Source organism: Ambystoma mexicanum, chromosome 2q, assembly GCF_040938575.1.
Source record: "Ambystoma mexicanum isolate Mex_15411 chromosome 2q, UKY_AmexF1_1, whole genome shotgun sequence".
Lineage (NCBI taxonomy): Eukaryota > Metazoa > Chordata > Amphibia > Caudata > Ambystomatidae > Ambystoma > Ambystoma mexicanum.
Window position 1 is genome coordinate 773,326,354 of NC_090924.1, and position 27,498 is coordinate 773,353,851.

General features: G+C 48.6%; 1 protein-coding gene across 1 annotated transcript in view; it reads left to right on the forward strand.

The window, feature by feature from the left end:
- GTPBP4 (GTP binding protein 4) overlaps positions 1–27,498 on the forward strand; it is a 377,564-nt gene that overhangs the window by 202,015 nt on the left and 148,051 nt on the right. Inside the window, exons 9-10 of the mRNA XM_069648006.1 lie at positions 21,690–21,779; positions 21,870–21,980. Coding sequence (XP_069504107.1) covers positions 21,690–21,779; positions 21,870–21,980 — 201 coding nt within the window. The remainder of the gene's footprint in view (positions 1–21,689; positions 21,780–21,869; positions 21,981–27,498) is intronic.

Genomic DNA, 27,498 nt, shown 5'->3' on the forward strand with positions numbered 1-27,498 from the left:
CTGCATATAAAGACTGTAAAGCAGCAAACCTACGGAGTCGCAGCAGGCCTAGATTCCCACAGGGGGCTTGCACCAGTGATGTAACTTGGTTGCTGCTTGCCCCCACATCTACGCGCCCCTGCCACGAGGAGCAGGACCGAGAATCCACCTCTTACAATATTAAGGTGAGGAGAAGGCCCAAGGGAGAGGAAGGAGTTGAGGCCAAGGGAGGTGGGAAAACATAAAGACAATCTGGTATTGAATCCAGCTCTCCTATATTGCAGACCCATCTTTAACCAGAGGCCTTACCAAGGGACCGGGAGAGGGTTCGAGAGTGCAAATCATCCAACCAGGGCTGGTTGGCGTCCCCGTGGATACCAGGTGAGCGTAACACAAGCCTCAGTACCTCGGACAGCGTGCCATTCGCCGTTACCCTAGCATATGGGTGTGTGTATAATAGTATCCGAGTAGTTCGTGTGGCCCTCCGCTTGTCGTCAGGCCGTGGGATGCTGGGGTTCTCGCTTTGGGTATCAACCAACCCGATACCAAGATGCAACCTTCCAGCCGTCAATAACCACAGCACGGCTTACAGCATCTGACCAGCAGAGCTGCATGGAAGGCAGTTGGGATGATGGTTCCACAAACCCCTTCCTTGTCTTGATCTTATCAAGACAGGTTCACAAATCACGGTCCTGAAGAAGATGATAAATAATAATCATCGAAACCGGTCAACCTCTTTTTATAACCAAGGATATCCCAAGAAATTAATCGGGATACCCCTCCTGAAGAAAAACCAAAACAACATTGTGTTGTGGAGGAAGCATTCAACCAAAAAAAACGTATCATGCACTCCTGTACCAAAAACTAATCCAAGTGGAAAAGCACCAAGTGAAATAGATCACATCACTTCATTCATCAACTCATCATTCAAATCATGCTCTGTGCCAACTAACCTTAAAGATGCCTGGATATTACCTCTTTTAAAAAAGGTAAACCTTGACCCCAATGTCCCTACGAACTATAGGCCCATAGCAACTGTCCCGTTCCTCCTCAAAATCTTAGATAAAGCTGCATATCTACAGATCCAATCATACTTGGAGATTAATAATCTACTAGGAATAAGACAATCAGGATTTAGACCGAGACATGGAACCGAAACGGCTCTCCTTGATCTTAAAAACCAACTAGATGCACCTAAAGACAAAGGAAATATCTCGATTCTCCTACTCCTAGACCTATCAGCTGCCTTCGACCTGGTAGATCACTGGTAGATCACAAGGTACTTTGTAATCACCTCAAATCGGCGGCCAACTTCTCCACAAAAGCCACCGCATGGATAAACTCATTCTTGGACCAGAGAACCACAAGAGTCTTCTCACCAACATCAGCAGCGGATCCAGTCCCCATCACCTGTGGAGTCCCTCAAGGGTCATGTGTTTCCCCCACTTTGTACAATATTTTTACAAAGCCTCTCTTTGATATATTGGACCAACTAGGGGTCTCATATACCAACTACGCTGATACCCAGATCCTTATCCCAATCCTGGGGGACTATGAAAAGAACACTAGCCTCATAAATAAAATCTACCAAATAATCCAAAACCTGGATGGCCACACATGGCCTATGTCTTAACGACGACAAGACTGAGCTATTAATCATCGGTTCCACCAGCAAACTTAACAAATGACCCCATTTGTACAACTCCATCACGATTGATGGCATTAAAATCAAGGTAGCCAAGGAAGTTAAAACCTTAGGTTTCTACCTAGACTCAGCTCTCACCCTTGACAAGCAAGTAAATGCCACAGCCTCAGCAACCAGCTACACCTGCAAACGTATTCACGCATGCAAACCATACCTTTCCACAGACAGTTGCACCACCATAGCGCGAGCCCTCATCCTCTCCAAATTAGACTACTGTAATGCACTGTACCTAGGCACCAGTAAACGTAACATCAACAGACTCCAAACCCTGCAGAACAATGCCCTTAGAACAGCCCTAGGTATTCCCAAAGGGCAACACATCTGTCCATAGAAGAACTGTCAACTGGCTGGCCATCAATGACCGCATCAAATTTCTGAACATTACACACAACTGTCTTAACAACAAAGCACCTGCATACCTCACAGAAGAATTCACAAAGTACACGTCCGAACGACCCATTAGAAAGTCCCTCTCAAACCGCATCAAAATCCCCAACTTTAAACTGAAAAGAACTGGTGGGTCCAGCTTCCCAGGTCTAGCAGCCCAGCTCTGGAACTCCATCCCAGATGCACTCAGAGCCACCCCTTCTTTCCACGCATTCAAAGCTAACGTCAAACTCTGGCTTCACACCAACGACTGCTAAATGCCTCAATTGTGCCTAATACTCTGTACATTTACTGTAAATTTCCCTGAAACTGTTACATATCTGTACGTGTACTGTAAATCTCCTGAAACTGTTAGATATCTTGTAAAGTCAAGAAAATGCGTGATATATGATCCTGTAACATAAGAAATGTAACATATTTATGTACCTCTAACCCAAGTTTTTATTTCTGCAAGCACCCAGTTGCTTAACGGCCAGGTGCGCTCTATAAATAAACAATACAATAACCCTGAAAGAAGCCAGACGAAAAATATAAAAGACCACTTGAAAGGAGAACGTCACAATGGATGGGCCTATAAAAAAATCCCATTTTTAACCTTCAATTTATTTTAGCAATCACAAAAGTGATCCAATACTTGGGGACCACACACTTCTTACGAAGGTCAATAAAACCAAAAAGGTCCCATGACCTGTGAAATAGTTCCTCTCTGAAATGTGGCCCCAAGCCCCACCAAGACATAAATCTCCGCCCCCACCCTTTTATGGGCAGAAGATCCGTGCACCCTACTCCTAAGGATAGCAGTCCACATATACTATGAAGACCACTCCAGAAGAAAAGATATTCTGAGGCCACACATTAATTGGTATACGCTAAAAAAAATAGGGTCAAGTGCTTCCATGGCTCCAAACAGTCTTCTAATGCCAAATGTTGTTTCGTCCAGGGTCAAAACCCGCCTGCTCACCAAGTACTAGCCCAGGCATGAGGAGGGGCAATCTAGCGGTAAGGATTTTTGCCAGGATCTTGTTGTCGAGGTTGATCAGTGAGATTGGTCTATATGAAGCACAGTCTTCGGGGGCGGGGGGGCTTGCCAGCTTTATGTAGGAGGATCACGTTGGCCTCTCAGTGGGTCATGGGAGGATCTCCGACCCTACCACTTCTTCGTATGCGCGCAAGAGGTGCGGGGCCAGTGCGGCTGCGAAAGCTTTATAAAATTTGCCAGTTAGGCCGTCAGGGCTGGGGCCTTGGTATTGGGGAGACTTGTTATGGCTTGCATGATTTCTTGTGATGGGCGTGTTTAGAGGTTCTCAGAGCTCCCCCTCCACCCAGTAGAGTTCATTGTAGAGCCTTGAGGTCTGTGCTGTGTCTAGAGCTGTATAGTTCTTGATAAGATACGAAATTCGTTGGCGATTTCTTTTTCTGAGTGCACCAGTGTGCCCTGCAAGGTGTGCACTCTTTCCACTAGGGTGGGTTTTCTGTCAGCAGCTATCAGGCGGGCTAGGAGGGCTCTGGGTTTCTGACCCTCGCCATATTGGCGGATCTGATGTCCGCGTCCTAGGAGTTTCAGCTCCCTTTCCGCTGTGGCTCTGAACTTCAGCAGTTCTTCCTTGAGCTCTGCATGGGTGCGTGGATCGTTTGAGATCGAGCACATGAGTTCAAGACTTTTTAGTCGGTTCTCACTGGCGCCCAGTTCTTTCCTGATCAGCTTCAATATTCCATTCTCTTTTGCTATGCACACACCTCGGATGTAGCACTTTACTGTTTCCCAAAGCGTACCTGCCGAAGTGACCGTGTCTTGGTTGATTTCCAGGAATATGTTTGGAGATTGTTCCTGGCGATCTGTGTCTAAGGTGTAGCTCGTAGGTTAAGGTGATGTCTGCAAGCTTTTAATCAGGCCTCTACGGTCTCAGCCTCTCCCAGGCGCACGCAGGGGTGTTGGAGATATTTTGTGCGTGTTTAGTGTGGCTTTTTTTTGTTGATTGTCTGGGTGATTTCCTCTGGGAATGCGGCGGATGAAGCGCCTTCACAGTAGCCTGTATCCCGCAAGTGATGGGTGGGGTGGACTACATTGTGCAATTAGAATCGGGTTCTCCTGTATGACGTGCTCTGTGCCTGCTGTTGTTAGTGGGAAGCACAATGTTTTGGTTCGGGGGAACAGCAGGACTCCTAGCCTCTATTTATTCCACTTTTTTCTTGGGGGGGTGGGGGGCAGGTGTCTTTCCCACAGGTTTATTGCAGGATTACAAAAAACATATGTCGATGCGCTCGGGAGAGAGCGCTGTTTCGTATGTTTACGTTTTACGTTGGTGGGCTGGATGGCCGAATATTTCAGGGGGTACAGGCCATCCAGTTGTTTCCAGGTGTGGTTTCGGGATGGTCGCTGAGGTCCGGTTTGCTGCGAGGCAGCAGCGCCCGGTACTCGTAGTAGTTTCGGTCGGCGGCCCCGGTCTCTGTTGTAATTGTGTGGCCGTGCACTCCTGCGGGGGAATCACTGTCTCCCCCCACTGGAAGCTGTTCGCCTGCAGGCCGGGGGTGGGGGGGGGCCCGAGGCGTTGCCACTGTTGGTCTTCGCCCGGTTAACAGGCCCGCCTGGTGCGCCCGCCTCCCGTTCCTCCGCCCTCGGATCCCCGCGAGGCGGCCGCGCCATCACCTGCCCACCCGGATTGGAGGCAGGGGGTCGCGGACCCAGGGTCGAGCCGATCTTCTTGCCCCTGGTGGTGTCGTTTGAGACGTGATCAACCACGGTCCATCTCAGTCATGTCGCCTCATGGACGGGTGAGCATCTGCCGTGTTCGGGTGCTACGACCCCTGGCCGAGGGTGCCGGGCGAGTCCGTTCTGCGGTATGCAGCTATTATTTAAGCACTTCTGGGATGCGGCAGGGGATCTACAGTGTCTCTCTGATTCGTCTGCTCACGGATGGTGCGGGTGGCCTGTGTTGTTCTTGTTTGATGCGTTCTGGGGTTCACCCGGGCCGCTGAGATATAGTTACAGCACAACCTTTCCCCGGCACCGCGTCAGCACGGACACACGGGCGCAGAGAACCTCGCACGCCGTGGTTGCAGGCTTGTAGCAGGCACTATTTCTTCCCAATTCTTTTCTCGTCAAGCAGGGTCGCTTATTCTCCAGAGTTGCAGCGATTGAGCAGGATTAATTTGGGAGCCTTGCGGGAGCTCACAGGGGAGCCGCCATCTTGGTTGGCGCTCTAGCGCCCTCTCACCTTTGATATAAACTTGTACTACACAGTATTGTTGAGCAGCCAGGCTTATCTCAAAATCGGTCAGTGTGAGCTGTATTGGAGTTACAGAGATTCACAGTGACAAGTATTCAAATAAACACTTGCGCTCAAGGTTTCTTGAATAAACAATTATTCATGTATTTGTCAGTTAGAATAAGCCTTCTTCAGAAGGGAACAATATCATAGTAACACACAAATACATTTCAATACTATACACCCTTAGTTTCTAAATCAGTAAAGACCCTTTTGGGATGGCCCACAGACACAACCTACACCCTCGGGTGACTTCAATAGCTAGAGTGCTGGGGACATTAATATCTCACTGTTTGCATTTAGAATACTGTTGTAAATTGGCAAAAGGGAAAGGTTATTCGAACAACAAGAGAATCCCTACTGCAGAGTCATTCATTATAACAGGCAAGGCCAAAGTCAAGGGGCAAAAGTCTTATATAGGACGTAGCACTTCTGGTAGGTAAGTAGAAAAGTCTTTGCACAATGTTTTAGAAGTCTTTGAAGAAGAGAAAAATGAAATGTTGGGCCACAAGCCGTTAGACTTGTGAGGCGTAGAAGATGCAAGCAACTGTACAGCAAGAGATAAGTTCCCTCAGACTTTGTACAGTACCTTTGAATTGAAGAAAAAGTGCAGCAGATGACTTCGGTTCCTGTGCAGTGCTGCAGATCTCACTGTTCCTGGGTCTCCGTCATGGGGAACGAGAGGGAGGACTTCTGGGGACTCCTGCACTGCAATGGGACAGTCACCGATCGTAACCAGCAATCTTCAAATAAGTGGCTGTTCAGTGTTTCAGCTCCTCGTGTCTACCGCAAATAACAGAGGTTCCTGGCTGTCGAGATGGACTTTCCTTACTTCTGGGGTCCCACACTCTGTTGGGAAGGCTCAGGCTTGCTCAGTCCTGCTTCCTGGCATTTCGGAGGATCTTCCTGAAGCTCTATGCCAGCTTAAAAGCAACGCACACAATCTGGTGTTCCTCTCCCCGGCTATACGGTTTCCAGCACCAACTCTGTGGAATTTCAACCAGCTCTGAGAAGGATGTCCAGGTGGCTTACTTTGAAGTTGATTGGTCCCACCAAGTCCAGGGGAGAAGTCGTCCTTGCAGGGGCTTCTCTGTCGATACGAATTTGGAGTTTTAGCACAGCAGCAGGGTTTCACTGTGCAAACCAACGGTCCAGGAGTTGCAGCAGGCGTCCTCTTCGGTTCCTTCGTCCAGTGGTCAACTCTGCCTTCCAAGCCAAAAGCCTCGCCTTTTATTCAGTTCTCTCCCATTCATTCCAGCCTAGCTGTCAATAACCCAGCAGGGTAGCTGTCCTTGCCGGACAGTCAGCCGGCCAATCACTACAGTGCATTTGGGTCTCCTAGGAGACTAAGCACAAGGAGTTTCGGGAAACTCCCTCACTTTCTGCCTACCCCAGACTCCCTGGAGCCAGAGGCAGGCTTCACTCATGAATCCCACCAAAGGCAAATGACCTTTCCACAAAGAAATGGCAAAAAAAGACTGGGCAATTTTGACAAAAATGGCACCCTTGGGTGCTTTACTGCCGCTGCAAACGCAGCCTGCGGCTAATGCACACCACAGTAGTTAAAACTAAACCACTGCCACCAGCCATTCAGTGAGGAAAGGGTAACATTAAATTGTTACATGAGAAGCTAGACAACCCCTCTAGCACACTATTGTAAGATGGTGTGTGCTGGGTCTAGAAAGTTACAAATGTAAGTAAAGTCAGTTTCACTTTACTGCTCTGGGAAACAATAGTTTATCCCAGAGAAGGTATTTAAACCTTGGGGAAACCTTACAGCTTTCCCTGTGGCACTGCACTGAAGTTGCTGTGTGAAACCATGTAAAAGATGATGCCTATGGAGTTTCAGATTCCACAACCAAAAGAAACACAAAGCTCAGAAATCACATTAAAATACACGAGAGAATGGGGAAAAAGTCTCACTCTCTCCAGGTAAAAAAAAAAAATGAATTCTCTAACACTCCCTGTAGAGTTCAGCCCTGAGTCCGTCAGATCCCGGTGCCTCCCCCCCAACCCCAGGAAGGTCTTTAATCGCAGCTTTAACTTCTCCAAGCATTATGGGAATGTCTAGAATATTGCGTGTTTCCTCTGACAGTAATGTCGTAGGTATCGCAGCCCAGTACCCGTCCATCTCGTCCTCAGTAGCTTCACTCTGGGGTGAGTATAGGCTGCTGTAGAATACATAGAACATCTTGCGGAACTCTTCTGCCTTAGTGACCACCATGCTGTCTCACCCGGCAATACATGGGATGGACACATTGCCTCTTTCGGTGGGCACCAGTCATGCAAGGAGCTTGCCTGACCTTTTCTGTTTGCCGTACCTGCGAGCCACCATAGGTCTGTCAAAGTAACGAAGCTCTCTGTCCGCAGCCTCACTGAAACGTTCTAGCTGTGTTTGGAGTTCAGCAGTGATCTTGGGGGATGGAGTGGCCAGGTACTCTGCCGGCCTGCAGGCAGGCTATAGTCTCTTCGCATTTCTTAAGTTCCTGCCAAATAGCCTGTAGCAATCCCAATTCAGTGGACATCGCAATGCCTCTTATATAGACTTTAAATGCTTGCCATAGGATACTTTGCACGGCAACTGAGCCATCGTTAATGTCAAAGAAATTCGAGATATGTTGTGCTATATTTAATTTGAACACGGGATCTTATAGCGATGCTCATTTGAAGCGCCATTGCACCCTTTTAGGCACACCCTTGGGTATATCTATAGTGAGTGTCACTGGGGAGTGGTCCAATAGTGTCCTGGGGAGGACCTGTGCCCCGGTCACCCATGCCATAGCGACATCAGACAGTAACCACAGGTCTATGTGGGAGTGCATATGGTGCTGGGAGGAGTAGAATATAAAGTATTAACGTGCCCCCTGCAGTGTACACCAAGCTTCCCTCAAGGCCAGATCAGTCATGTGTATGTGCAGTGTGCGGGCTGCACCCGACGAGGTGCGATCTAGATCAGTGTTGAGGATTGTATTCAAATCTCGCCTGTGGTGAGCTGCCAGGGGGCGCTAGATGAGCTGAAGTGTCTCAGCCAGTCTCCGTCCCGGGGCGCCAAATGTGTGGAAATTAAGCCCCCCAGCCCCGTGGAAGTTGAGTTTTGACCCCCCCCCCCCCCCCCCGGTGGCAGGTTAAACCTTTGGTGCACCAGCGGTGCGCGGTCCTGGAGTCTTTCGGTGCCAGGAGGCCGGAGTTGGACTGGAATTGTGCCCGTGGCGTGTGCAGCGCGTTGTCTTCCCCAGAGGGCAGGCTGCGCTGGGGACGTCTGTCCGGCGGTGGGGGAGGGGCAGCGGCCTGCCTGCCCGGCGGGCTTATAGCCATCAGTGCGCCACTGGTGGTGTGTCTGTGGTCCGCTGGAGAGCTCCGGCCCCTTCGGTGCAGGCATCCAGTGGAGGGGCCGGTGTGGTGTGGGGTTCCCGCTGCCCGCGGCACAGATGGAGTACCGGCCTCAAGAGCGGGCAGGTGTCCTGGGGGACTACCTGCATCCCCGTTGTGTGCTGTGGTGGAGAAGGGGAGGACTATACGAAGGCAGCGCCCGGGCTGGAGTGGAGAGCGGAGTCTGAGTGTGCCTGGTCTACTAGCCCCTGGAGCTTGCTCAGTGAGTTGGTTAGCCGCTGTAGGTGGAGACATCAGGAATTGGAGAGGGGAGAGGTGGATAACTCCCGGGCATCCTTTGGTTGGTGAGTATTCTTCCCCCCTGGAGACTCTGATGGTCTGGAACTTAGCTGGACATTGATGCAGACACACCTGGTGGGGGTGCTCTAAGCTGCACAAGCCATCGCTCCGGGGGTGTGGAGTGGCCTGCTGGGGGTCTTGCTCACGGTGTTGGAGTGACTGAGTGAGTAGAGGGGGGAGGCCATCCGGGGTGGATTGTGGGCCTCAATTCGGCTGCCCCTGGGGGTCTCCTGTTCTTCTGTCAGGGGAGAACACTTGGTCCCGTTTGAATGGACTGGGCGCAGGCTCTACAAAAGTATCGACGAGTGATGGCAAAGAAGGGGGAGGAAGCCACCATGCAGGCCGTGGCCCAGTCGGAGGCGATGGAGGCTCAATCAGTGAGCCGCAACATGGCAGCCCTGCTGGAGGAGATACGCGGCTCCAGGGCAGACGTTAACAAGCGGCTAGACTCCCTGGATAAGAAGGTTGATGCTGTTGAAGACCGTGTCGAAGCCCTGGAGGCCAATCAGACCTCGGCGGACCTCTCTGAGACGCAGTTCGATAGGAGGCTTGCTGAGCTGGAGAGGTGGGGGGAGGTGGTCACCCTCAAGCTGGATGATTTAGAAAATAGGGAACGGCGCTCCAATCTGAGGTCTTTGGTATGCCGGAGCTGGAGGGGAGACAGTCGGACATTGCGAGAGGGGTCAAGGTGATTATAAGTAGTCTTTTTGATGGCGAAAACATCAGCGACCCCACTATCGACAGAGCTCATAGGGCAGGGGGCCGCGCTGGTGGACCCCGCTCGGTTCTTGTGAAATTTCATTATTATGCTGAGAAAGCCAAGATCTTGGAAAGGCCCCATCGACTGGAAGGGCGCTCAAATTGTGATTTATCAAGATCTCTCGGTGCTTACCCTTTCTCGGCGGCGTCTCTGCGGGCCCTTGACGAGGTGGCTGCAGTCTAGGGGGGTCCATTATAGATGGGGCCATCTGTTTTCGCTTGCCTTAGAGGTGGACGGCTACAAGTACTCTGTCCTCAGAGTCTGACATCCAGCGTGTAACTCGTGAGTTATTGGGAGACCCCTCCTGGAAGGATGGTACAGAGAGGGGGAAGGGGACAGACGGAGGCCGCCCCGGACCCTCAGAATTTGTGGGTCGGCGACGTGTCCGGGGGCACAGGAAATTCAGGAAGGTGGCGCCCACTTCCCCGAAGCAACCGGCGCCCTGACATGGATGGAGGGGGCTTTTGCGCTGACTGCTTGGAGGGGGATGGCAGGGCTAACTATCTGGTCTTGTAATGGTCATGGCCACCTCATATGTTTCAAGATTTTTGTGGGGTCTTGGGGTCTTGGGGGCGTGGGAGGTGGTAAAAGCAGTCTGTGGTGTTCCGGGGTATGTCTTTTGCAACGGGGCGTGGGGGCTCACAATGTTGCGTTCATTCTAAGTGGTAGGCGCCTGGGTGGAGACGATCCTTGGTGGCCTGGTAGCGCGGCGGTGAGATGTCGCTGTCTATCCAGGCGCTCGGTGGTGGGGGGGAGAGGGTGTTGGTTTTGCTGGGGAAGTATTGGGTGGGGGGGTGAGGTTGTTTTTTTCAGGTGTTCAGGGGGGTTGTTCAGGGTTGGTGTGGCTTCCGGGATGCAGGGGTTACATAGGTCTTTGAATGGTCTTTTCAGGTGCGTGGGGGCTGGGGGTGGGGACACCCGAGTTAGGCTCCCAAGAGGGGCAGGAGGTTTTTCTTTTTTATGGCCCATCAGATGGATGATTCTATGCAGAGGTTACTGGTGGGGTCCCTGAATGTGCAGGAATTAAACTCTCCTACAAAAAGGTTGTTGGTGACGAGGGAACTCTCTAGGCTTAAACTGCACTTACTTTTGTACAGGAAACCCATTGGGTTAAGGGGAGGGAACCGCCACTCCGTTCCAAGGCTATTCAGCGTATGTTTCGGTCCCCCTACCTGGCGAAGAAGCGAGGTGTGGCCCTGCTGGTTTCTCCCAATGCTCTTTGTCCCCAAGGCTCACTGAACCGACCCGGAAGGGCGCTATATTATGGTTAAGGGGTCAGTGAGGGGCAGGTTTATTACCTTGGTGGGGGTCCATGCCCCAAACGAGGCTCAGTATCATTTTTGGGAAAGGGTGGGGGAGAAATGTCGAGGGTTTGTGGAGGGTGCACTGATAGTAGGTGGTGATTTCAACATGGTTCTCTGGCTGGATAAGGATAGGAAGTCCCTTTCCCCCGGCCCGACCTGCGCGTTCAGAGGAAGTTAGCGGATTCGGTCCGGTGGACCAATGAGGGGCTGGGCCTGGTTGACACGCATTCTGTTGAGGGAAACCGCAAATCTCTTTACTTTTCTCTGCAGTCCATGGCGCGATTTCAAGGATAGATTATGTTTTAGTGGACTGACCGCTCCGGGATGGCATCTCTGACTTTGGCGTGGAAGTTGTCCCATGGTCCGATCACGATTTGGTGAGTGTCACGTTGGTGGTCCCACCTCTGTCCCCACCCAGGGCTTGGTGGATATGCAATGATACACTGCTGTTAGATAAGGAGCTTAGACAGTCCCTTCTAGGTTCATTTAACGAGTACTTCCTTCTTAATGACACAGGGGAGGTGGGTGTCCTGGGAGTTTGGGATGCATTTAAGGCCATGGCCAGAGTCTTGCTCATGGAGATGGGTGCGAGAAAGAAGAGGGAGAGAGGTTGGGAGGAACTTAAGTTGAAGGGGCGAATAGCTGCCATTCAGCTGGGAGGGAAGCTGAAATCTCGGATGTGCCCGGGAAAATGGGAGGAGCTTCAGAATCTTAAGGCTAAACTGTCTGCCTTGCTTGTGGGACAGACGGAGAGAAAACTGGCCTTCTTGAAACAGCGGTATTTGGAGAGGGGGGAAAAGGCAGATAGGATCCGGGCGTGGCGTTTGAGGGAGCATCGTAACAGCAGAAGGGTGAACTGTCTTATAGGTCAGAGAGGGGAGGGAATTCTGCAAGATGATCATATAGCTAAGGCGTTTAGGCATTATTATGAGGGTCTTTACACGTCGGAATATTCAGGGGACAGTTTCTGGAGTCCCTCCCCATCCCTTGCCTTGCCGCAGAGTACGTAGACACGTTAGAGCTCCCAATTTCTCCCCAGGAAGTGCTTGATACGATCTCCTCTCTGAAGAATGGCACAGCGCCAGGGGACGATGGCTTTACTGTCTGTTATAAGACTTTCCGTTCCGCGCTAGCCCCGATTCTGGCTAAGGTGTTCAACTCTGCCCTGGATTCAGGTTCCCTGCCTCCCTCCAGGATTTCGGCTCTTATAGTAGTGTTGCCGAAAGACTGGAAGGATCCTTCACGGTGTCAGTCATATAGATCCATTTCCCTTCTTAACGTAGATGTTTAGATTTTAGCCAAACTGTTGGCGAACAGACTGTCAAAATGTCTTCCTTCCCTGGTTCACGGCGACCAGGTCGGTTTCATCCCTGGTCGCCAGGGGTCAGACAATGTGAGGAAAACCTTGGGGCTAATGCATGAGGTGTCGAAGCGAGAGTTGGAAGCCTATCTCCTGTCTTTGGACTCGGAGAAGGCCTTCGACCGTGTTGAATGGCTATACATGGGGAGGGTACTTCTGAAAATGGGCTTTGGGGACAACTTTAAGTGTATCTCTGCTTTGTACAATGATCCCTCAGCTAAGGTGTTGGTTAATGGTGGTTCTTCGGTGGGGTTTGCGCTCTCTCGAGGCACTCGTTAGGGGTGTCCCCTTTCTCCACTGTTGTATGCGTTGGCAATGGAGCCCTTTGCCATTGCGGTCAGGGCTGATGGGGGGACTGGCGGGGGTGCCTTACAGAGACTGTGAATTCAAGTTATCCTTATTCGCAGATGATATTTTGGTGTACCTGACCAGTCTTCGCGATTCCCTCCTGCGGCTGATTCATCGTTTTGGGTCTTTTTCTGGGTTAAAGGTTACCATATCCAAGTCGTGTATAATGCCTATAGGGGGGGGGATCTTGAGATCAGGGGAAGAGAGGAAGTATATGGTGTGCGTGTGGAGCATGAGTTTATCAGGTATTTGGGCACGAACATTCCCAGAGATTTAGGCAAAGTCTTTGAGCAAAATTTCCCCCCTCTTCAGGCAAAAATCCAGGGTGATCTTTTAAGGTGGGCCCCCTTGACTCTTTCATGGTTTGGGCGAATGGTTGTGGTCAAAATGAATATTCTCCCGCGGCTCATCTACCTTTTCACGTACCCTCCTTGCCTAGTCTGGACTCCTTGTTTGCATTATTGCAATCTCGTATCCTTCATTTCATCTGGAATGGTAAGAGACCTAGAGTAAAATTTTCCACCTTGACCCTTCCCAAGTCCTGTGGGGGCTTTGGTCTCCCAGACTTTAGATTGTATTTTAAAGCATCTCAGCCACGAGTTATGTTAGAGCACTTAAGGGATGAGCTAAGGACATATTGGACGTATGTGGAAGATGTTCAGGTCCACCCGAGAAAAGTCAGGGACCTCCTATGGGCTACCCCAAGCTCCATTCCGGTGCCAATTAAATCACACCCGGTCCTAGCCGTCTTGTGGTTGGTTTGGAGGCCTACCAGAGTTAATAGGCTTCTCTCCTCTTGGCCGTCCATCTGGGCGCGAGGGGTTTCCGGGAGACGCAATCTTGGTCTGATCAGGGGTTGGAAAGGGATGCTCAGCTCTTTAGTCAGGGGGTTTTCATGGAATATGATCAACTGGCGGAGGCACTTGGGGATAAACCGCTTTCGGTCTTTGAGTGTCTGAAGCTCAAGGGAATCCTCACCCAGGCGCGATGGGTGGCTGACCTGTCACACCCCTTAACTCCTTTTGAGAGGATTTTTACAGAAGCCAAGTCTAGGAAGGGGTCCCTTTCTAAGATCTATAATGTGCTAGTTACATCTAACTTAACTGACAGACAGTCGTTCAAGTGTATCTGGGAGGAACGGTTGGGCCTTGCCTTGAACGACCAATCATGACAGTCGGTTTTCGGATTGGTGCTCTCTGGCGGGGCTGTACACGGCTGCCATGGAACATAACTTTAAGATCCTGCACTCCTGGCATCGTCGTCCTGTTTCTCTGTCCAAGATGTTTGTAGCGGTGTCTCCTATGTGTCCTAGATTGTTCGGGCAAGGGTACCTGGTTTCACATGTGGTGGGAGTGCCCGCTCATCCTGGTATACAGGGCGGAACTGCTCAGCTGGATTAAGGACATCCTGGAAACGAGCCCCTCCCGTCACCCAATTGAGGTTCTTCTAGGCACGCCACTGCCAGATAAGGAGTTGGGTTCCTTCACGGGGGTGACAGGGGCCATGTTGAGAGCGGGAAGACTGGCTCTGGCCCAGAAGTGGTTGAGCTCTCTAGCGCCAACCAAGACAGAGTGGCCTAACTAGTTAATAGCTATTTTTACGTATGAGAAACTGTCAGCCATTGCCAATGATTCCATGTCTACTTTTTTGCAGGATTGGACTGTGGTTCTACTAAGTGTGGACTGTGAAGCTTTGAAACTGTGAACTGTTTAGGGATCTTATGAGCCTTGTCATCGGGGAGCGGTTGATGTTCTGCCCGGTTGTCACATGCTTCAGAGCTAACGGGGACCTCACCACCAGTTTGGCCTAAATGTAAAGATGTATGTGTGTTTAGTTCCTACTCTTAGTCTCTTGCACCGTGGGTTCTCGGAAGCCTAGTCAACCTGGGGTTGGGGGGTGGGTAGCGGGAGCAGGGGTGCGGGGGGAAAATGGGAGTGTTAAATTGTTGGATAGGGTCATTTGCTGTATATACTGTTAACTGTTTGCTGGAAAAAAAAATCTTCCCTGCAAAGTATCAGCGCTGTAGGACATGTAGCACAATTCTGGAATAGCTGATCATAAAAGTGGGGGTCATCTATATTGGGATCATGGACATTCAAAAATAACACTTCTGCAGACCCCAGTCGCCCATGCACCAGGACATATCGACCATGTACATCGATTTCATATGTATAGTGTATGAAAGGTAGTGTTTTATGTATTAAAATCATGACCCCTCTGGCCCTGGTGGAGTATGAGGTATAATACCGGCGTTCACCCCAGCCGGGGGGTGAACTTACGCACTTGGTATTCTTGAAAGTGTGTTTCCTGCAGATCGACAATCTGTACCCCCTGTCGGTTTGCGTGTGCTGCCACCTTCCACGCTTTCACTGGGTGTCCCAGGCCCCGGACGTTCCAGCTCATTAGTTTAATACCAGTGTGTCTGCCCTCAGCTATCGCCCTTTGTGCTGCAGGATGTGTGAGTCATCATTTTGTGTCTGTGTATGCTGTGACCATTACCTGTAATAGTTTGCAATTTTTGAACATTTTCACCCCAACCTACAACTGTACCCTCCACCCCCACCCTCATAGTACCCCCAAAGTTTGACAATGTTGCCCCCAAGCCCAACTTACCCCCCCCTCCCCATCAACTAACATAACTAAACTATGCACTCGCATTGGGGACTACGTTTTCCTAAGCGACCAGGAGTACCGGCTGTTTGTCACACGTGAGCGAGGGCTCGGCTCACCTCTGCCATATTGTTGCTTTACGTTTCTAACACCCATTATGAATACCGTCTAATACTGTGGGTTACAGTTCCCATCCTATGTGGTTATGATCACCAATTTCTGCATTCTATCTTCAGTAACCCTACATGCTTAACAAATGGACTACTAATCGCTGGCATATCTCAAAGGCATCAATACAGTGCTAACAGGGATAGCATTCTATAAGCCCATTCGAATGTCAGTCCTGCTCGACCACAGTTTGCTCCCCGGCAAGGGAATGTTAGCTTCCACAAACGAAGCGGCCTCCTCCGGGAATGTGAAGAAATAGTTCTTATCCTTGAACTGGAATTGCAATCTTCCGGGGTACAACATTTCTCACCGGACTTGGCGTTGCCTAAGTAGTTTCTTCACTCCTAGAAATGTCCGCCGCTCCTGTTGGACCGTCAAAGTATAGTCGGGGAAAGTTCTTATCACATCGGAACACAGCCGTATCTCTTTCTTGTCACTGGCCGCCCTTAGGACCGAGTCTCTGTAGTTCATCAAGTGAGCGATGATCGGCCGGGGTGGGGCACCAGTCTTAGGCTTCGCAGCCAATGACCTGTGTGCTCGCTCGACCGCAAACCTCTGGGACCATCCCGGATCGCCAAACATTGTTTTCAGGAAGTCCTCCACTGCCTGTTCCATGGGCCCTTTCAGAGCGTTCTCGGGTACCCCTATTATGCATATATTGTTCCTCATAGACCTTGCTTCTAAATCATTGCACTTCAACTTGACCGTGCCCAAGTCTTTTGCCATGGCCGTTACAGTACCTTGCAGATTTGCCACCGTCTTCCACCGTTCCAATCCGTGACTCAGCTTCCGTAATGCGTTGCGTTGCCTTCACCATCTGCGTTTGCAGTATATTAATGTTTATATTGATGCCGTCCAATTTATCATTCATTGCTGCAAAGCCCTGTTGCATCGTGGTGATAACCCCCTGCAGATCTGTGGTAGGAGTTTCCACCATGTCCAGGTTGCCAGCAGGTGCGGCAGGGATGCACGTTTGCTTTGGAGCAGGTGTTGTAAATCTTTCAATGGTGGCTTTTTTTTTTATTGGGCGCCCTCTTGGGCATTATCCTGCTTGTTGAGGTGAATGGTGCAGATCCGTTGCTGCTGGGAGATGTATTCACTTATTGACACTGGTGATGTAGAGGGCAGTACTGCGCCAGAGTGTGCTCTTTTGCGCCCTATGTGGGCGGTGTGCTATAGACCAGGGTCCACAGTCGGCTCTGTATGTATGGGGGTCCAGCAACCAGCTCCAGCAGATAGAGGTCCCAGACCAGGGGTCAACCAAGTAGGTAATATAGGTTCTCACGACAGAGTGGGACGGGTTCCTGTAAAGTATGTGACTGCTACCCACTGTGGTCTGTCCTGCAACTGTAACTAGCAATGCCACACTAGCTGTTCCGTCCAGGTTCACACCCAAAAAGGCCTGCCCATTTATTTATGCCTTGGGTGGTCTCTCTCTTCAGCAAGCGTCGGAGTCTGCTGCGTTAAGAGAACTCACTTCAGGCACATTGACATTATGTAGCAGTGGTCATTCTTATGCCAGTCTATGGAATGTCATGCTGTTAAGTCTATGCAGGGCATTTCGTATTCACTTGCAGAATGGCGCGCTGCACCTCAGTGAGGTGAGCCAGCAGTGCACAGTTCCACTCCCCCCCCCCCCACCACTGTCACCCCACCACACAGGATGCTACGATGTGATGGCTACCCTCAACACTGTGAGGGCCAAGTGAACTGACCGGGGCCGGGGGGGGGGGGAGGTCTCCTTACCTCGTGCGCAGGCTTCAGATGGAGGAAGCAGCGATTCCCAGCAATGCGCTGTGTCCAGCAGTGAGCCGTCAGGACGACGGGGCCGCATTACTCCGCACATGTTCAGGATGCATCGTTTTAATGGGGTCAGTGTTGTTACAGCAGGGTGCCTCCGGGAGCCTTGCGGCTCACATCCAATGAGCCTTGCGGCCCGACGTGAATCCCTCCTTTGTTCCGGTGAGCCACAGCGCCACATCGGGGTGACTCAAGGCGTTCCGCCGTGCCACACAGTTGAGTCAGCAGCCCATTATGGCGTCTCTGCACCCGGCCAGCAATGTGCCGCACCGGACCAAGTCCGGATTGCAGGATCGGGGGCGGGCAGTTCAGGAAACTGCGCAGCAGTGTGCTGCTGATGGAGGCAGTCCACCCCGATGATAGTTCAGGGGGCCGCCCTTCCTCACCCACAGTCGTGGGGTATATTGACGGAGCTGTACAGTGCCCGACCCATGGTGTTCACGGCCTCACAGCAACATTGTCATTACAGGGTTTACAATCCAGGAGCTTTCACTCAGCGTGGCCATGGCGCATGGCTCCACTCCCCAGACGACCTGAGGCCTGCCCACTTTCAGAATCCGCCAGTGCAGGCCGAATGGATGGCTGGAAAAAATGTTTTTACTCCAGCGTTATGGCGCAGATTATCCCGATTTTCGAGCGTCCCGTGGACCAAGGGTTCATGGTGCTTTCCCTGTAATTCGCCGGTGAACCGGGTTGGTTATGAGGAGAATTTAAGCGGGAACCAAACGGTCGCCCATGGAGCTCACGCAGAATCCTGCACTGGGCTTAACAGCACCCTCCCATAGGCATCATCTTTACATTGTGAAGACGCAGCACCTTCAGTGCAGTGGTACAGGGAGGACTCATAGATTTCCCAAAGGTTTGAATACCTTCTCTTGGTGAAATTACTGTTTACAAGAGCAGGGAGGTGAAATTGACTTTACTTAAATTTTGTAACTTTCTAGACTCAGCACACCCTATTTTACCATAGGGTGCTTGAGGGGTTACTTAGTATCCCCTTTGTCTACTTTCTCATGTTACATTTTTGTTACCCTTTCTACAATTAATGGCTGGTGGCAGTGGTTTACTTTTTACCACCATTGTGTGTTTTTACCGCGGGCTGCGTTTGCAGCTGCAGTAAGGCACCCATGGGAGCCCATTTTGTTAAAATGGCCCCGGTCGTCTTTTTTCTCCATTTCTTGTTGGAAAGGTCCTTCTTGAGATTTACTCTGTGCGCCAAACCAGGTTTGGTCCCTTTGGTCGTTTTGCCTTAGGAGGGATTCACTAGTGAAGCCTCAGGCTCCAGTATGTTTGGCAGGGGCAGGAAGTAAGGGAGGTGTAGAAACTCCCTGTGCTTAATCCCTGTTAGGGAGAGTTCTCAAAAATGGGATAATTCCCTCTACCTTAGAGACCCCCCAGCAACTTTGCTGGATTTTGAGGACTTGACTTTTTTACCTGGAAAGAGTGTGAGCCTTTTTTTCCCACTCTCATGTATTTTGGTGTGAATTTTACCTGTCTCTTTTTGGTTATGGAGTCTAGCAAACTCCATAGGCATCATCTTTTACAATTGTCACAAAGCACCTTAAGTGCAGTGCCAGAGGGAAGTCTCTCAGATTTGCCAAGGTTTAAATACCTTCTCTGGGTTTAACTACCTTTGAATGAAATTGACTTCTCTTACTCTTGTAAATTTCTAGACCCAACACACCCTATCTTACAATGGAGTGCTGCAGGGGTTACTTAGTATACCCTATGTCTAGCTACTCATGTAACAGTCAAATGTTACCCTTTCCTTTCAGAATGGCTCTTGGCAGTGGTTTTACAATGAACTACCATGATTTACCCTGACTGCGAACTGTTCGCAGCTCTGGTAACGTTAAATTCTTTTTTCGCAATTTCTTTTTTCTCTGCGTGCCAACCAGTTTTGGTATTTGTTCATTCGCCTTTTGCGGGCTTCAGGAGTGAACCCGCCTCTGGCTCCAGAGTGTCTGGGGTAGGCAGGAAGTGAGGGAGGTGCTCGAAACTCCCTGTACTTTGTCTCCTAGGAGACCCAAATGCACTCTGTGGTTATTGGCTGGCTGACTGTCCGGCAAGGACAACCACCCTGCTGGGTGAGTGGCAGCTAGGCTGGAATGAATGGGAGAGAACTGAATAAGAGTCTCTTGGCTTGGAAGGCAGAGTCGACCACTGGACGAAGGAACCGAAGAAGAAGTTGACGAGGATGGCTGCTGCAACTCCTGGACCGTTGGTTTGCCCGGTGAAGCTCTGCTGCAGGTCCGAATCGCCAATTTCGCCTCGATAGAGAAGTTCTGCAAAGGACGACTTCTTCCTTTTGAGTTGGTAGGACCAATCAACTCCCAGGTAAGCCACCTGGACACCCATTTCGGAGCTGGTTGAAATTCCTCAGAGTTGCTGCAGGAACCCGTAGAGCCAGGGAGAGGGACACCCGATTGTGTGTGTTGCTTGTAAGCTGGCCTATAGCTTTTGGAAGATCCTCCAGACTCCACGAAGCAGGACTGACCAAGCCTGACCCTCCTCAGTCGAGTGCGGGACCTCGCATGACCATGCAGCCAAATGCTTTGATGGCAAACCTAGTCCTGTGGCCTGCTGGTTCCATACAGCTGGCAACTGGTGCTCAACCCATTAGCTGCTCCCTTACTCCTTGACATTCTATCTTACCATGTTGGTTTATACCAGCTACCCTGAAAGTGAGATGGCTGCAAACTACAATATTCTGCCTAGTTTGCCCAGTTCTGTGCCTGCTCTGCCATCCACTCTGCTTAGTCTTTTACATAATGAATACACAAAGCTAACTTGATATTTACTTAAACTAGCAAACAATAGTTTCATCCAGTCTATACCTCTACAGACCTACTGCAAAACTATACACTGTAGTTGGCCTCCAGAGCTCACTTTGCTCTATGATTATGATTGCATTATATGTTTGCACCTGCAGTAAAGAGCTGGCCAAACTGTTTGTTTTAAGAGCCTTTTTATCATTTCTATTTATTTGTGTCCGTTCATGCAGCTATCATTTTTACAGGCACTCATCCAGGGCTCGCAAAGTATTTTTGCCCACTCGTATAGTGGAGTATATTTTAAGAAGGGCCAGTACCATTTGCAAGGGATCTGGAAACTTTTATTTAAATTCACTTTGTTTGCCGTAAGTGTCAAATACAGGTTTCACTGGGCATGGCTGGCCTCTGGGTGGCAGCAGTGTGCCAAACTAAAGTGGGTTTATGGTGACACGCACCATTTTACAGAAAGAATTTGCAAGACCTGGCTTATCTCACTACTCACTAATTTCTTACTTCAGCGGTATACAAAACTACTGTATTGCTCATTTTATATCTTGGGTACAAGTATCATTTGGTGGCATTAAAAACATTAGTACAACATTGCTAATCAAATGGGTTTGTTTGCTAATCAAGAAAAATGTAATTAGCAAACTCTGCTAATCAATTTTTGAAAACTAATTTATGCTTTGAGATATGCGTGGATATCTTTGGTGATGGCTTCATGAAAAGTCTCAATTACATTGTCTGCACATTACTGAGGTGTAAATTTAGATTTCGGTTTGAATTCCCTAATTTCGAAAATGTCTGGTGCTAACTCCTAAATGTCGACAAATGGGGCTGGTATCTATTGGGTTTTCTTCATTCAATGTCATAAGTGTCTCTATATTCCTTACATCCACTATAGCGTGTGAGCTAAGTGGTTCTAGTGGGGCTTTGGGCTCAAAAATACATACCTGAGTAGAAAAGTATTTCTTTAATTTCAGTTTCCTTAAAAATGTGACTAGGTCCATTTGAAAGTTCACAAAATCAGTACCCATACTCGGGGCAAAGGATAATCCTTTAATCAAAACAGAAATCTCAACTTGGCTTAGAACCCTGCTTGACAAATTGATCACCAAATCTGTTTGTTCTACTTAATCGTGTTTTTCTTGCTGGTGGATCTCGTTAGTATCCCTGGACGAGTTAGGTCTTCATCTGAGCATCGGCCCCTCCTTCCACTTCCCCCCTCTCCTGCCCCTGGTGTGAAATTCTGTGTTGGTGTAGATGCGGTGGGTGGAATTGTAAATCTGACCTGCTTGTTGTTCGATCTTTGATTTCCGTCTTTGTATATTCTTATTTGTTCTAAAAAACTTGACCCTCCTCCTGTTGCAGTTTCCGACACTTCTTTGCTAGCACTATCTAAATTGGTGATGTCCTCCTCTGAATCTGTTTTATTGGTTTAATAAGAGCTAAATTAGGGAAAAGAGGTGCCAATGTCAAGCTCAAACTTTAGTATTGCACATATTTATATCAAACTGGTTTCTAAATTGAGCATTCACATTCATTTTTTTATGCCCTAGAACATTTTTAAGGAGTTGGAAGCAGAAGGCTTTCCAGTATTGGAGACCAGCACTTTAACTGAAGAAGGTGTGATCAAAGTTAAAACAGAAGTAGGTTCCTTCTTAATTGACTTCATAGTATTGTTGTAATTTATATGTTTATAGTAGAATATCAAGAATTCAATTTTCTTTGGACTGTAGGCCTGTGACCGACTTTTGGCCCATCGCGTTGACACCAAAATGAAAGGAAACAAGGTGAATGACATCTTGAACCGATTGCACTTAGCAATGCCATCGAAGAGAGATGACAAGGTATGTTTCATATTGATGAATGTGCATTTTTACTATGCAGAAAACAGATTGTTTTTCTAATTGGAGATGTTTTTTTCTGTTTCATTAGCCCAAATGACTGGAGTTGTAGAGTCAATTGACGTGGTTGATTGTGCTTACAGTGCAATACAAATGTAAAACTAATGAAAAAATGATGTCTTACCATAGTAGACAATATTCCAAATTGTATTTGTTAGTGGAGTTTTCCTAAGGTCCTACTGGTAGTAAGGCTTTAGTAAGCTATTCCAGTGGTTTGTAGTTCCCTGTTGGGACAGTTTTTCTAAAGTCCAACTAAGGTCTTAGTAAACCCATTCAACTGAGGCAGTACAAGACTCCACTCTTAGTATAAGGCTGTACCACCTGAGAACATGGTAGTGCAGACAGAGCAGCCAGGCTCATTTTAGGAGGGAGAGAGGCTGTAGAATCGGTACACTTGAAATTGTAATACAAATGGTCCAAAGAAACACTGAAACACTTTGGATTGTAAAAATAAAAGATTTATTTAAATACAGTTAGGCCCAGATAAATCATGGGGTAAGTAAGCATGAATACATTATATGAAATCACAATATAAAAACATAACACTGTACTTGGAGGTACACATACCAAAGTATAAACCTTATTGTAGTTCTAGGGAAGTCAAAACCTTTTCATGCACATTCAGTATAGGTCACACCTATTTTTGAGGAGTAAAAAAAGCAATGGTTACTTTCACAATTACATTCAGTAATGCAAGGGCAGTAGACCCTACCAGTTATACACTGACTCGCAATAAAAATCACTTAATCAGTCACCTGGACAATATACTTTTTGTGAATTGTGGAACACTTATTCCAGGTATGCAGTAATAAAATCCCAGCAAAAAAGTAGTCTGCACAAAAAATGGCGGAAGAAATGCTGTGGTTTGACCCGGTAAAGGTGTACCCCATTATACCATTTAAGGAGAGCGGGGGTGGCCCCCTCTCCCCTTAAATGGTAAAATGGGTCCAGGGGTTGCAGGGGTGTCCCCCCGCATCCATTACATGGATTGCGGTGGCAAAACCACAACCTTTTTGCCACGATGTTTTGTGAACAGCAATTTTGGCTGCGATTTTAATACATGGAACCTTATTCCAGAAACAGTAAAAACCTATAACTACATTTATGATGACACAAAGTTATACTAGGTGAGTAAAACCTAAGGATGTAATATTAAATTACAAGTGCTTTTGAGATCAGGGAATATCGGTGAGATAGCGATAAGCAGTAACTCTTGTAACTTATTTTTGGGATGGCACACAGCTAACTCAAGGTAAGTAAAACCCATGTAACTTTTAGATCTCACAAGCCGTCCAGGTTAGATTTTTCCCAGCTATAAGGATAACTGAAGTATGACTGATCAGGGACAGTTAGAACCACATACTCTAGGTTAGATGGCAAAGAGAAAGTAAAACCTTAGTTATTCTAGGTGGGCAACAACCTAATGCAGACTTATTCTGGGCAGGCTAGCAGCAAGTCCGGGGAAGCAAGACCCAGTTGGGGGACACTTACACAATTACCCTGCAGGAATAATCTGGTGAAACCAACACTTTACTTTTGGAATGAGGCACAACCTAATCACAGGAGAGTAATATACCTTCACATCTACTTTATATGAGACTGGCAAACAGTTTCTAAGGAAGAAAAGATGTTAACCATACTTTGAAGAATAGTGCATCACACATCCAAGGTAAGTAAGAACTTTTGTAACTGTTCACTCTTAGAGTTACAGTTACCAACCAACTCTTTACAAGTAAGTAACTTTTAAACACTTATTTTCTTTTCTAGGCTAAAATCCCAATCCCTTAAAAGTATTTCCCTTGTCCTTGGAGCATGAGTGTTCTCAGTGGCAGAAGGGGTGTCACTAGGACTAGTGACCAACAGGCAGTGTCAGGAAAGGTTCTTTAGTAGCAAAAGTCTGCGTTAATTAAGATAAACTGGGCAAATAGGTAATTACTTTACTTCTAGAGTTAGAAGAGGGTCCAGGGGCTTCACAGAAGACACTCTAGCAAGATTCTAGCAGTGGAACTGGCTGCACTGGATGAGAAGCCTCCCCATCACAGAAAACAACCCACAGCTACACATAAATCCTTACAGGCTTAAGGTAAGCATATACCCAAGCCAACACAGTACCTCAGCATTGAAGAGGATTTTGCAGCAGGCGGTCTTCAGGGTCTGCAGCCAAATACCCGATCAGTGGATTCCTTGTCGTGGTGACTGAAAACAAGACCTCAGAAGGAACTTTGCAGCAGGGATTGATGAAGAAGGCTCTAGGCAAGGGTTCCCTCGCGACTTAATGCAGTTCTCGGGATTTGGCGCCTTTTCAAGGAGCACAGATGAAGACAGAAAATTGCCGTTGAATTCTTGTCATTACAAAGGTCCAGCGATCTGTTGGGACTTTTCAGACTCGATTCGTGTCCCTGGAGGTGCACCAGGATGTCCACGAAGTTTCATCGAGATTTGGGATTTGGAAGACCGTGCACCGCACAGTGGCTCGAGGTCCCAGGGTATTGGGGTATTGCAGCCCTGCAAGGTCGCAGCACGGCATGGGATGGCTCAAAATGCAGGTCTCACCAGGCTCTGGGTCGGGGTTGTCATTTTCGGAGTCCCCGGGTCGATTGGAAGGAAGGGCTACAGCAGGCTCCGGTTACACAGCAGGCTCTCTGGTCACTGGAAATCGCTTCAGCTATTTGTCCATCATCCTCTTCGGTTTCGGTTCCATTGGTCGACTTTTCTTCAGCTTCGCAGTATTTATCAGAAACTACAGCACAACCTCTGCATTCTTTGCCCGCATTTTACAAGAAGGGGCGGTCTGGTTGTCCAATCAGGACAGCCAGCCCCCCACTGGGATTTGTCCCCATTCAAGCAAGGTGTAAGACAAAGGGTGGGGGAGTTTTGGATTTCTCACTCGCTTCCTGCACTCGCATATAGACTGAAGCCTGGGCAGGGAGTCGAGGGGACTCTAGCCGAAGATAAAAATCACACAAAGGAATTTCCCGCCCTGGATGTCAGGATAAGGAACAAAAAGCAAATGGTGAAAAAAAGAAGACCCAGAGCTTGGGTGCCTTTACTGCAGCTTTGAACACTGCCCGCGGTAAAGGTGCACCAAATTAATACAGGGTATCACTGCCACCAGACATTGAAGGGAAGCTTGTCCCTGTAACAGAATTGTTAGTTTCAGTGTGAACGGGGATACATTGCATCTCCCCAGCGCTCCACATGAGGTGGGGTGTGCTGGCTTAACAAAATAAAATGTAAAAGGCATCCAAAGATCCTTTCTACCCTTGGGAACTGTAGTTCTCTCAAGTGTAGCAGAAGAAATTTAAAAGGGGATCCCTTAGGGCAACCCAGCAACAACAGGCACTTATTGCCAATAAGTTGTTAAAGATGATCACTTTAAAAATACACTATAGAGTGTCAAATGACACCCATAAAAAGTTAAAATTCTGTGTGTGGGGAAAAAGGTTCCCACTCACTGAGGTATTAAGGGAAAATATCCCACTAGTAAAGCAACATTTTCTGGGGTTGACCCAGGTCAGGAAGATTTACCAGTTCTGTGATAATCTTACCTAACAGTCCCCAACTCTTAGTATCACCCTGTACTAGCTCAGGACCTTGGTAGAGTGGCAGAGCAGTCAGGCTTACCTTAAGAGGAAGATGAGGAGGGTGTGGCTTAAGACTCCAGTAATACAGTCGCCTTTTTAATAGCCTCCGTGGGATGCCCAAACTGTTGCTGACAATCTACCCGCTGTTGGGGAGAATTCTCAAAAATGTGCTAATTCCCTTCACCTTAGAGACCCCCAGCAACTTTGCTGGATTTTGGGGACTTGCATTTTTTACCTAGAGAGAGTGACCCTTTTTTCCCCACTCTCTCATGTATTTTGCTGTGTGTTTAACCCTTGTGTTCTTTGATTATGGAGTTTTAAACAACTCCATAGGCATAATCTTTTCATGTGTCACACAGCACCCTCAGTGCAGTGACACAGGGAAACCTTTCAGGCTTTCCAAAGGTTTAAATACCTTCTCTGGGATAAACTACTGTTTCCCAGAGAAAGTAAAGTGAAATTGACTTTACTAGTCTTTTCAAATTCCTAGACCCAGCACGACCCAGCACACCCTATCTTACAATAGAGTGCTGGAGGGGTTACCTAGTATCCCCTCTGTATAGAAACTCGTGTAGCAGTCAAATGCTACCCTTTCCTATCGAAATGGCCGGTGGCAGTGTTTGTACAAGTAACTACCATGATTTTTCCCAACTGCCAACACCGGTAGTGTTAAATCGCGGGAGCCATGTTTTTCAAGATGTCGTCTGAGCCCCCTTTGTTTAAACAGGTCCCGGTCTTCTTTTTTTCGCAATTTCTTTGTGGAAAAGTCCTTCTAGAATTTTGCTCTGCACGCCAAACCAGGTTTGGTCCCTTTGTTCCATCGCTTTTGGTGGGCTTCAGGACTGAAGACCGCCTCTGGCGCCGGAGTGTCTGGGGTGGGCAGGAAGTGAGGGATGTGCCCGAAACTCCCTATGCTTAGTCTCCTCGGAGACCCAAATGCACTCTGGCGTGATTGGCTGGCTGTCTGTCCGGCAAGGACAGCCACCCTGCTGGGTGAGTGGCAGCTAGGCTGGAATGAATGGGAGGACAGTGGATAAAAGGCGAGTCTCTTGGCTTGGAAGGCAGAGTAGACCACTGAAACGATAGAACTGAAGACGAGCTTCAGGAGGACGGCTGCTGACTCCTGGACCGTTGGTTTGCCCGGTGAAGCCCTGCTACAGGTCCGAATCTTCAAATTCACCTAGACAGAGAAGCCCTGCAAGGACGACTTCTCCCTTTTGAGTTGGTGGTACCAATCAACTCGTAAGCCACCTGGATACTATTCTGAGAGCTGGTTCTATGTTCTTCAGAGTGCTGCAGGAAACGAATAGCTAGAGAGAGGGACACCAAATTGTGTGCGTTACTTTTAAGCTGGCCTAACGCTTTTGGAAGATCCTCTGGACTCCCACAAAGCAGGACTAACCAAGCCTGAACCCCCTCAGCAGAGTGCGGGAACCCAGAAGCAAGCACAGTCCACCTTGACAGCCAGGAACCTTGTTGTTGCGATTTGCGGTAGCTGAAACGCGAAACAGCCACTGAAAGTGAAGTTTGCCGGTTGCAAGTCTCGACAGTCCCAGTGTATTGCAGGAGTCCCACGACGTCCTCCCTCTTGTCCCCGCAACTGAGACCCAGGAACAGTGAGCTCTGCAGAGCTGCACAGGAACAGAAGTCATCAGCTGCATCTTTTCTTCTTTACCAGGGTACTGTAAAACAAGTCTAAGAGAACTTACCTCTTACTGTAGAAGTGCTGGTAACTTCCACAATTCACCAAGTCTAATCGGCTTGTGGCCCTACATTTGATTCTTCGTTTCATCAAAGACTCCTAAGAACTTGTGCAAAGACTTTTCCATTTACTCACCAGAAGTGCTTCATCCTATCCATTACTTTTGCCAATTTTT